We start from the raw sequence: 12,681 nt of genomic DNA, 5'->3' as shown, positions 1-12,681 counted from the left end.
GAATAATTAAGTGAACCAAAGCAGAAGATATGCAATTTTTGAATAGTTTTGAAAATATAAAAAGCAAATACGGAAAAAATATAAAAAATATTACAAAAATGTAAAAAATGTACACAGTTTTTGCAAAATTGAAAAGAAAACAATATCGATATTAAGAAAAGTATATATCTTAAAATATGAAATAAGAAATTTATAAGTTAGGAACTTTTGTAGTGACGCCTACTAAAACAAGAACAAAAAAAAAATATCCAAAAAAATATTTAATAGAACTTTATACAAAACGGTAATATAAGCATTGTAGTTTACAAAAACAACTAATTGAAGAACAACCAAGTTACAAAAACAATGTAGATTTTGCATATCCACACACTCACTAAAAACAACAAAGCTGCAAGGAAAATTACAAAAAAAAAAGAAGAAATAATATCGCAAAAAACAAGCATACACACATTTATAGCAACACACTGTATTACACAGTGAGAAATTAATGCTGACACATAAAATGACAGCTTGAAAATAGAAATAAGCAAAAGGGCGGTAAAAGAGCTGAAAATAAAAGCTGATAAAGAGATGGGCTAAGAAATGTATAAACATATGTGTGGCAAATAATTGCAAGGCATGCATATTTTAACCTTCCTGAAATGAATGAGATACAAAAAAAACAAAAACCTGACGGAAAAAGTAGAAGAAGATGCAAGGTATAAAGCGGAGAAATCTTAAGCGAATATTAAGCCGTTAGATATTTAAAATGGCTACAGAGTAGCAACGTGTGAAAGAGACAGTTATATAACGCATGATAGTCGAAAGAGACGCAAAGAGCGAGGTTATGAACTAAAGTGATCGAAGACAAAGGTGAAACGAAAACAGGATGACATACAATTCCTTTAAGCATTAGCTATTTTTTCTTTAATATGAAGTTAATTTTATTTTGCGTAGTATTTAGTTGCTAGCAATAAAATTCATTTCATTACTTATGCATAAATATAAATAATTTAGCAATACATTTTATTTAAATATTTAATATGATTTTTTATTTAAGTTAAAGAATTTTTTTGCAAAAAATCCAATCTAAATAAAAAAAAAATTTTAATTAATAATATTTACGCTAACAAAATATTATTGCCGCTAAATAATTTAGAAATTCAAAAATATTGAATTAAGAAATAGTTTGTGAGCGAAATAAAAATTTGCCGTATAAAACGCAGCCGTTGTAATTTGTTGTTCCTTCAAGCTTAATTTTTAATTAATTATTTTATTTTTTTAATATTACTTGAAATTATTAACTATTAGTTTTATTTAGATTTATACTTAATTTTACGATGTTTATTTTAAGATTTCATTTTAGCAACGAACAAAAAATCATACTTACATACATACATACCTAAAATATAGAACTTGAAATATATAACATCAAATAGTTGCATATATACATACATAACATGGCTACACACAGTTATAATTTAGCAAATTTTATTTTATTACGTTAAGTTCTTAACAAAATATATATATATTTAAATAGTAGTATCATATTCCATACAGAGAATGCGCAAACATTATGAAAATAATTATAAAAAAAACCGTACACAATGCAGTGAGGACAGACAAGTGCATAAAAAAATATAAAAAAATATATATACATACATAATTAAATAAAATAGTACCTAAAGGTTGAAATTTTAAGTTTCCTATGAGGCTCATTTAATTTGTAATTTACATACATAAATGCATACACACATACATACATACTCACATATAGGCGTATACACACACATACATACATAAAAATTATTTTAAAAAATTCTTTAAAAAAAATGCATAAAAAATACATAAAATAGCCAGCAGTGAAAATCTGATACTTATTAGCAAAAAAGAGCGAGCTAGAAAGAGACAACGGTAAGAAAAAAGTAGACAGAGCATAAGTAACGCATAGCTGATCGCTAGTAGACACAACTGATTGCTATTAAACACAGCTGATTGCTAGTAAGGCGAAGATTACGTTTTCGAATTTAATAAAAAAAAAAATATTGAAAACTAAGCAATTCATTTTCATTATGCTTTTAATAATTTAATTTAATTTTTTGTATTATTAAATAATAATTTTAAGTCAGTAATTAATGTATGTAGCTTAAGCTTGGCTTCTTTTGTAGCAACATTACTTGCATTTCACTTGTGAAGCGAAAAATAAAATAAGAAAATATTCACAAACAAATTTTTGAAAAAACACTTAAAAAAAAAAACAAGAAAATACGAAGAATAAAGAAAAGCATGAAATAAAAAGTGAGCGAGAGAGAGACAGACCGACATGCACATATACATACATACATAGTAGAGTAGACAGTGTGAGAAGTGAGTTTCGAGTAATAGCTGCAATACGTTAATTACGTCAATATGTTCCTACAACAAAAGTATATTTTTAAAGTATTTAAACAAATAAAATAAAACGAAAAAATATAAGCAAACAAAAAAAATAGTTAATAACTTTTAAGCAACACATTAACATAAATACATGCATACTTACATATAAACCGACTAAAACTTGTAATAAAACAAATATTGAAAAAAAATAAATTAATTAAATTACACATACAATAATACAAATAATACAGCCGAGAATAGCGAGGAAACAAAGAAAGAAGACATTTTTTTTACTGAAAAAAATAAGCAACAAGTTTTCACTCAGTTTGATATTTTTTTATTTAACACTAAAGAGGCATTTATTTGAATTGTTTTGAATTCTCACAACACACACATTGTTCATGCATTACATTAATTTAAAAAAAAATATGTATATCTTTTATTTTTATATTATTTTTAATATATTTCATTGTCAACTAAGCATTAAATCATTCCATTTTCATAAACACAGACATTCCATAAAAAATATTACTGAAATTGCGCTCTATAGAAGCTCATACACATACTTATTGCACAGAATGTATTGCAATGAAAAAAATAAATAAATATTACAAAAAATTAAATATATAATTATTTTCTTAAAAATTACATAAAAAAATTACTCTACATTCTTATAAGCTTTTATAATTGCAATAAATATCCTTTCTATTTTTAAGTTCAATAGATTATGACCGACGCATTTAATAAAAAAAAGTTTTAATAAAATATTTTATATATGCGCGAATTCGTACAAAAATATTTTATTTTATAAAATTTATTTTGACAGTAAAAAATTTTTTTTTGAATTTTTTTAACCATTTGTAATTAATTCAAAACTAATTTTTTTTAACACTTTCCTTTTAATTGTTTTTATATGCAAAATTATAATTTAATACTAAGTAATACAATTTCATTTTGCTTTTTTTTTCAAACAAAACCTTTTAAAGAATTTTCCAAATTTAAAATATGAAAAATTATAATAAATTACAATTAAACTGTCAAAAATGTATTAAAAAAAATTATTTAAAAATTTTGCAATTTTTTATTCTAATGTACAACTTTATAGTTTCATTTTGAGGCGTAACATAAACAATTTTTCTTTTTATTAACAACAAAATTCTAAGGTTTTAATTTTTAAAAATTCAAAAATGTTAATAAAAAAATTATAAAATTTTAACTTCTATTAAATTGAGAATTTTCACTTAATAACACGTAAAAAAAAATATTTGTTTTGGTCTAAAAAAAATTTTAATAAATCCAGATTATTAAAAACTCCAAAACATTAACATTTTATTTGTTACTAGATCGAGAATAATTAATATAGCTACATAAATACGTGTTAATCTTACTTTGGAGTTTAGCTATTAAAACATTTTCATAAACAATTTTTTACGTTTTGAATTTTTTAATGATGAGAAATGAATGTTTATAGTTGAAAATAATTTTAAATTTTTTATATATTTTTTTTATTAACTTATCAAAAAATTTATTTTAAAAATTTAATTTAATATAAAAAATCTACCATGTTTTCTATTTCTAACTAAAATGTGAAAAAATATTCACACACTTCTAATATTAAATATTTATTTCATTGTAATACATTGGAACTCAGTTTAAATTTCACATGTATCCAAACCATATTCATAAAACATGTTATTAACCGAGACAAAAAATAAAATAAAAAGCAGTTTTCATTTCATTCACAATGTAATTCTAGTTTTTAATAAGTTACTTTTACGTTTTAACTAACTTAATATTTTTAAGTCGTAATTTAATTAAAAACGTTTCAAACGAAATTTATGTTCCCATTTTTAACTACATACATAAATGTATTTGTTTAGTTACACAAAATAAACAAACAAAAACAACTATTTTTTATATACCATATTCGAATATTTAAGCAAATAAAGTTATTTAATTACAATAATACAAACAAATTTGCTCATTATTTCATTGACTTTATTTTCATTGCAGTTTTTGTTGTTTCACATTTTTCATTTCATTCCACTCCACTGGTTTAATTAAGTTTATTGTTTTTGGTTTTTTTATACAGTTCTCATACCTAAGGCTGAGCACATATTGATACGTGAATATAAAGACAAAGATAAAGAAAAGATTTGAATCATGAAATGGAAAACTAAAAACATATTGATTATGTCAAATCATTTCAAAATGTCTTTTATCCATAAACTGTATCTGCAATATCGCTTGAATTTGATATTGCTCTAAAAAATGTAAGGAATTATTCTTCACACTGCTTTAAAAAATGTAACGAATTATTCTTCACACTCTTTATTAAAGTTATATGGATGTAAGTTCTTAAATCATTTTAACACCCCTTGAAAACCAAAGCATCATAAACTTCCATCTAAAGTCAAAATGTTTAAGCATCTCCAATCTATATTTAATTTCCTAATGTAATTCGTGAATATTATCAATAAAACACTTGTTATTAGACCCGATCCCTCTATATATATTCTCGAATGTAACAGAATTTTACTTATTCTTTAAACCATAAATTAACTGCCACGTTGGCCGAGTGTATTTCAAAAAAGCGTTTCATAAATCTCATTAACCGTTGAATGGTTGAATAATTTCTAAAAATTTACATTTCTTGAGATATGCCACGTTGATTCGTGACCACGACAATTCTGAGAATTTTAATTAGTTTTGGGAAGTAAACATTGTTAAAGCAAATCGATCAAAAAAGGTAAATATGGTAAAGATTGAGGCGATTCGAATCTTTTTTGAACTATTCAGTGTAATACTCGGATGATATTAATAAAAGAAAAAAGTCGAAATGTTGCCACCTGCTTTAAATGTTTAAGTTATTAATTACAACAAAGTGGCTACCAAACTGAAAAGGTTTTTAACAGCTTATGGTTGAAAACATTTTTAAAGAGTGTTGACACGTGTTTGAAATTTTATTTCAACAAAATCTTTTAAGAAATTTTTAACGAAGCTATTTTCAAAAATGTATTTAGGTATGAAATTAAACAAACACTTTCAAGAGGTTTATAAAAAAAATATTTCCGAGAGGTTGCCATCTGTTTGAAATTTATTATTCTGTTAAATTGAAGATTTTAAGTAAATGTTGAAATTTAGGTATAGGTTTAAGAAAGATTTCAGTAAGCATTATTTTTTATAAGAGTTGCCACCTGTATAGAAAATTTAAATCAACAAAATTATTAAGAATAACAAAATATAGCAGAAGTGCTGTAAGCGGAAACCTATCTAAATTATTCTCGAGTGATATTCTGTGTTCTATGATATGATCGATTTTTCAGAACATAAAATTTTTCAATTACTGATTTCTTCGATAAATTATTAATTTTAATATTTTCATTGCCTCTTTTTATTATCATTTTTGATTCATTATTTTATTAAAAATGTTTTTTTGTGAGAAAACCAAATAACTTACGTAAATATGCAAAATACAAAAGCCCGGACAAAGTGTAGATCTCTACTTGGTAGTGCTAAAAATCATAATCACATATAAAACTTACATATATACATACAAAATATTTGTAAAAATTTCGGAAGGTTAAAATTTTAGAAAGCGAAAATTATTATTATTAAAAATGTAAAACTAAAAACATACAAAAAGTGGGAAAACGCACATTTTTGTGCGTTTAATAGCTAAGCAATAATTATGAAAACATTACTGGAAATTTATAAGATTTAACAGCGCACCGCCTGAGTTAAAACAAAACAAAATAATTTCAAAAATTTTTTTAAAAATTCCCCAGAAAAATTAATAAAACAAAAATCTGAAAAGACCAAGCAATTTTCTTTTTTCAGGAAATAAAAATAAAGTAAAAATGTGTAACATATTTTTAGGCCATTGAGCCCCTAACATAGCAAGGGATGTAAACTGAACAAGCAAAAAACCAAAAAAAAAAAAAAACAAGAGAAGAAAAAACAAAATACTCCACACTTACAAATACAAATGCAGCAACTAAAATGCGAAATTCTAATATTCAAGAAGCAAATGGAAACAAGATAAACAAAATTATTACAGAAAACAAAAGAATGCATATCATAGTTGTAAAAAAGATAAACAAAAACCGAAAAAACATGTGCTGAAGGCAAAGCGAAACACAAGCGAACTAAAAAGCAAGTATAATTATTATTACCGATTATTATTATCACAGACTATTAATACTGAACATTGCGATTACAAAACAAGAAATTAAACGGTGAATTGGTAGTGAGTTTTAAATAGTAAACACATACACAAAAAAGGAGATAAGAGTAAAAATATATTAAAAAAAAAATTAAAATAAAATCAGAACGATTACGTTGAGCAAAAAGAAATTGACAACAAATGCAAAAAATTAAAAATTAAATTTTAAATAAAAAGTGTGCACTTAAAGCATCTTTAAGTGAGATTAGCGCGCAGAACGGCAATGCGTGGCAGGTGGCAAGGTAAAAACTTATGTATAAACAAAATGCTTAGTAGCGTCAACACCAAACACCATTTTTCCAAAGCAACACAAAAATAAGAACAGAAACAAAAACAAAACGAAAGCAAATTATCAGCAGAGCCAATAATTCGTTGAAAAAGAAAGCAAAAAAAAAGAGAAATTATCGACTTTAATTGAGAATTTGGCGTTGATTGTGACTTAGAAGCGTTGCAGTGTATAGAAAAGCATATATTAAAAACAAATGATAATTGTATTATATATTGCATAAACACACACACACACACACACACAAACATATTGAACAAAAGTAAATAAAACAAAAAATATAAAAACCAAATACAAATACAAATATAATGAAGCAAATGAGAGATAAAAATTATAAAAGTGAAAATAAAATACAAAAAAATGAAAAATATACTTATCTTTTTATTCAACGCACAGGAAATGAGGGAAAGTAGCGTTTTTTTTATTTTTAATAAGAAATGCGAAAATTCGATGTATATATACTTACTAGTAGGTGGGCAGGACTAACGGGATCTTGAGTTCTTCTATACTCTGCGCCAACAACTTCAAGTGAAATTATTTTTAGCTCTACAGTAAAATATTTTGCTACCTGGTAACAGTATTTTTTTTGTATACATATACCAATTCTTAAAAAATTAAATATATATATATATATATGAATGTATTTTATTTACAAAGAACTGAAATGAACATTAATTAGTTTAGTGGTCTTTTGTCAAAAATCTTTACCTTGAAGAGCCATGATTGCTTCTACTTTTTTGAGCACTTCTACTTCTCTCATTATATCTTAAGTTCCGGAAGTTCTATTATGCATTTCCTACGGCCATATTTGTTTTTTTTTTTTTGTCTGAACTTAGAAGGTTTTCCCTTTATGCAGTGAATTAAAATATACATTAAAAATATCTTTATTTATTAAAATATCTTGGTAGTGATTAAAACAGCAGTTATCGAAGCTCTTTGGTTGCTTATAGGGGTCTTCGTTTCGCAAAGCTTTAGCTGGTAACGAATCAAACAAACTTTACCAACTGTGCAAACATATTGGAAGAACTTACGTTTGATTCTTGTGCTAGTAAAGCCTCGCTCGCTTCCGCAGTTGTGTTGCTCTTTGATAGAGAAATATTTCTTTCAGCTCTAAATAACAATTTAGTAACCTCTGGATTTTAACTGGCGTCCAAGCTTAACGTTTACTATAAACAACTATAAATTTATTCAAGTCTTAAGTTTTCAAAATCCAAAAAAAAAAAATAATTTGTATTAATTTAAAAAAAAAACTTGGTAGCATCAAAGAGAATGGTTATACAGCTTTAATGAGGTAACCGCATACTCTCTCGAACCAAATTCAACTCGATATCTTTGTTATTGTTTTATCGAAAAAAATGTGGCAAGAGCTCAGCTACCAAAGAGTGAACACAGATACATATATAGTGGAGGCTTATATGTGGTATCCAACTTACCAAACTCAAAAGCAGTCATTTAGATTGAGTATTAGATTAGTTCAGCTACCAAAGAGTGAACACAGATACATATATAGTGGAGGCTTATATGTGGTATCCAACTTACCAAACTCAAAAGCAGTCATTTAGATTGAGTATTAGATTAGTTCAGACTGCTTTATGTGAAATTTTATGCACTTAAAATTATGATTTTGTATATTCAATCGTAGAAAAGATGACCACTAAAGCTCACGTAACAAAGTTCTTCTCTGTAAGCGTTCAAATTCTCAATTTTCATTCGAGGGATTCTTTGTTTCCTATGGAACCTCCTTTAGTACTCATCTCGCATACAAGTAATACTAATAAATTTTCAGTCAACGCCTCTTAATGCCTGTAGAAATATTCTTACGCATTTCGGGTTTTGACTTACTCTCTTCGTAACCATATTTTTGGGGTGTCTGCTCTATATTTAAAATTGGCAATATAGTGAGAAAAAGAGTGATCTTTCGTATAAGTATTCTCAAAGCAATAATATGTTATATATGCAATCAAAAGACTAGAAATCATAAAAATTTAATGAACGGCTCTACAGCACATAATTTTCAAATTTATAACCAAAACTACTGGGATAGTCGGAAATCTGACTACAAGCACATCATATTACAAAATTTTTTAACTTTTTATAAAATATACTTGTATTATACAAAATTGATTAAGTAATAAAAGTATCAAATATTTGTTTTACTAAATTATTCGTCGTAAACATACATATGTGTATATAATATTACAAAGATGTCCATTTTGTGGATTACAATTTATTCTATAAATTTTAAAATTTTTGGGCATGCTTCTTCTTCCCATTTAATATTCATATAAATTTATTAATGGATGTATTTCTAAGTGTTTTACTTAATTGTGTGTGCCTATTAAATGTTTTTCAATTATAAATGTTTTAATGTGTCGGCTATGCAGTAACGGTAAGCTAATTCTATTGAAATTTACATATTAAAATACAATTTTTTATTTGTAGTAAATGTGGCAAGAATATATCTCGAAAATTTCGCAATCATTATTAGTAGATTTACAAAACAAATGTATAAAAATGCAAATTATTGAAAAAAAAATGTATTTAAAAAAATTAGAATACATATTTTGAAAAGCAAACCGAAATTCGTTAAAAATATCGCCAAACACAATTGATTTACACTGTCAACCCTTAGAAAACCAAAACAAATTTATTATATTTACATACATATCTATATTTTTTTTTTGGTTCGCATGCGTCAAGGCCTCTTTTACATATACTCAACAGCAGATATGCATTATCATAATGTTCTAATACTAATTTTAAATTTTATTTTATTCTTCCTTTCTCTTGAAAAGTTCTTGCGCCACTTCAGTTCGCCGTTTGGCGCTATGGGCAATAGCAGTAGCGCCGCTGTGGCAGCCGCCCACTGTCCAGCACCGTTCGCCCTTCCATTCACACCATTCGGTCTGAGTTTGTTCGATATAGATCCGTCCAGAATTTTGGGTATGCTGCAACATCAGACTTGGCTGGCCGAAGAAGCTTTGAAGTAAGTTTGCATTCGTTTGCCTATACTTGTATAACGGTATTTAAAAAAATACACCGTATTATTTTTTCCACACAACAGAAGTCACAACTTGTTAAACACACCTAAGGACTTTGCCCACCGTTTCAATCCTGTCGGTGATTTGTTCGCCAAGGATTTCCATCCGAATCATGCGCATGCCAACACTGCCGATTTGCTTGCTGGCGTAACAGTACCCAATAATAGGACGAGCACTGTTAGTCCAGTTAAGCAAACCACATCACCGCAACAACAAAAACAAGCCGATCGTAATGCAATGGTGCAACAGCAACAACCACAGTACAAAACGCAAATTCATCACCAACAACAGCAACAACAACCGCAACAACAACAACAAACATTCAATGTGCGCTATCCCTCACCGGCGGCATTTTTTCATCGTCAACAGCAGCAGCAACAACAACAACAACATTTAAAGCAAATGTCGAGCCGTCAAGGCACACCGTCACCACATGCTACCGCCCCCTCAACACAAACGAAAGCGGATAACACAGCCATAACCCACACGGTCTCAACTGATGATGATGACGTCGTCATCGAACTCACAACCACACACGACGAAGCACGCGACAGTGGCCGCGAAAGCGCTGCACACACACCGAACAACAGCACTGCTGGCACATCGAGTGGACTTGGCACTTCGGCCAGCGCTACTAGCAGTGGTGCACTCAGCAACGCCTGCTCACCGCTACTCTACAAAGAGTCACTCGAACAATTGTTGCAACGTCGTCGCTCCGGCTCCTCGCTTGGTGGCGTCAGCGACAGTCTACGTTCGTACACACAACTGTTGTTCTCCTCGAGCACACCCGGTTGCACCGACACGTCCAGCTGCAAGGAGAAAAGCTCCTCATCTTCTACCTCATCAACACCACCACCCACCTCAGCGCTGTTGGCGCAACATCAGTTGCTCACGCAACGATTAAATAGCCCATCGGAGACGTCATCGCTATTTGGTGAGCCACCCATCGAAGAGGAGACACGTTGCGTCGTCTGCAATGCACACTTTCCGAATGTGTGGCTATTGGAGCAGCATGCCGCACTCCAGCATCCACACATCGGTCCGGGTGAAGAGAAACCGTTCATTTGCGAGCAATGCGGTCAGTCGTATCGTTATCGTTCGGCTTATGCTAAGCATAAGGAACAGAATCATCGCGCTCGCTTGCCGGCCGACAAGCTCTTCACGTGCGACGTCTGTGGCATGCAATTCCGTTATTTAAAATCGTTTAAAAAGCATCGCCTCAATCACGCGTTGGAGCGCTTGCACGGCAAGAAGAGCGTGATTGGCAAGCACTGTATAACTCCGTTGCATATGTTGGGCGAACAGGATGTAGTGACCAGTTCACAGGAGCCGATGTTGCCCGATGAGGGTGGTGAGGATTTGCGCATTAATGTCAAGCGTGAACAGGACGATGATGAACGTGAGCAGCGTGAACGCGAAGATCAGGACTGTACCATCGATTCGGCTGGTATGATTAACAACAATTCAGCAGCTTTGGCTACCACCAGTGTGGCAGAGGCAAACATAAGCAGTTCAGATGGAATTCATAGTACAAATAAGGGGGTGAGTGGCATATACTGATTCGAAAAAATATGTAATTGCTTCTAATCTCATATGTTATAAATTATATACAAAACAGCCACGCCTTCTTACAACTTCACAAATGGAAACGGATCCCTCCTATCATCATTTGCAACGCCACCCACAGCATCAACATGCCCATCCACATCACCATCAACAGCAGGCAACTCAACAACCGTTGCCACCACATTTGCACAGCGGTGTTGCTGGCTCATCACTGCCACCACATCAACACGCACATCCACATCCGCATGCGGCTCTACCGCACTCACATCATCCACATGCGCATGCGCATCACGCTGCTGCATCGTCATTGAACTCGTTGAACTCACTGAACTCCATTACGTCGTTGATCAATGCCGAACGCATACCGAACGAACAATTCCTGGGCCTTAATCCGCAAGAGGCTTCAATACTCAATTTCTTGCGTGTAGACGCAGCCGAACGGCAACGGGACAAACGGTGAGTAAATGAATTCCACCGCTATGTACTCTGAGATTCACAAAACGGTTTTAAGAAGCCGAAGAAAACTAATTTTCTCGAGTGATTCACGAAGAAAGGCTAAACAACTCTACCAATTAGTTTCAAAAATAATCGCCAACGTATAGAAATAGTAGTCAAGTAATGTCTTTATATTTTAACACCACAAGTCTATAGATGTACAGTGCAGTGAGTATTCTTAAAGTCAGGAAAGAACCTGACCTTTCTGGAAAAATTTTTCACAGTTTTCGAATTATAAACTCTGTCTTCTCTGCTGAAATGATGATCAGACGTATGCGCCGACCCAAAAGGGACCAGCAGAAATTTTTAGACCAATAATACCAGCCGAGCCATAACATATTTTCATCCACTGATAGTAAAATGGTGAACTATGGTGACATCACACATATGAGTTCTCGGCAAGTTGCCTTCTTACAAATTCGGGAGAGAATTCGACAATACAACTTGAATCGCTCGTGTCCACAGATTTCTATATAAAATGGTTAACAATCCCTGGCTGGGCTAGTAGGTCATTAGCAAGCCACCTTACTCCATCGCAAAGCCTAGTCCCAACAATTTGCATATCTGGTTTTAAAAGGTTTTTTCTTTAGATCTGAGTAGCCTTTGGACTTTTGATACCCCTTAGAACGAAACCATTCATTTAGAGCTAAATCTTATGTGTCTAAGTACACAGCGAATTAATCATACCCTAAGATATATCGGGGTCGAATAGA

The 12,681-nt window shown here is 30.4% G+C and overlaps 1 protein-coding gene across 5 annotated transcripts in view; it reads left to right on the top strand.

Moving 5' to 3' along the window:
• mamo (maternal gene required for meiosis) overlaps positions 1-12,681 on the top strand; it is a 363,978-nt gene that overhangs the window by 350,518 nt on the left and 779 nt on the right. For all 5 annotated transcript variants that reach the window (XM_070110061.1, XM_070110062.1, XM_070110063.1 and 2 more), the window contains 3 exons: positions 9,662-9,852; positions 9,931-11,449; positions 11,526-11,929. In XM_070110061.1, the coding sequence (XP_069966162.1) occupies positions 9,662-9,852; positions 9,931-11,449; positions 11,526-11,929 (2,114 nt within the window). The remainder of the gene's footprint in view (positions 1-9,661; positions 9,853-9,930; positions 11,450-11,525; positions 11,930-12,681) is intronic.

The sequence above is a fragment of the Bactrocera oleae genome, chromosome 5 (genome assembly GCF_042242935.1).
Source record: "Bactrocera oleae isolate idBacOlea1 chromosome 5, idBacOlea1, whole genome shotgun sequence".
NCBI lineage: Eukaryota > Metazoa > Arthropoda > Insecta > Diptera > Tephritidae > Bactrocera > Bactrocera oleae.
The sequence above is the reverse complement of the archived record's forward strand: the minus strand, read 5'-3'. Positions and strand labels throughout refer to the sequence as shown.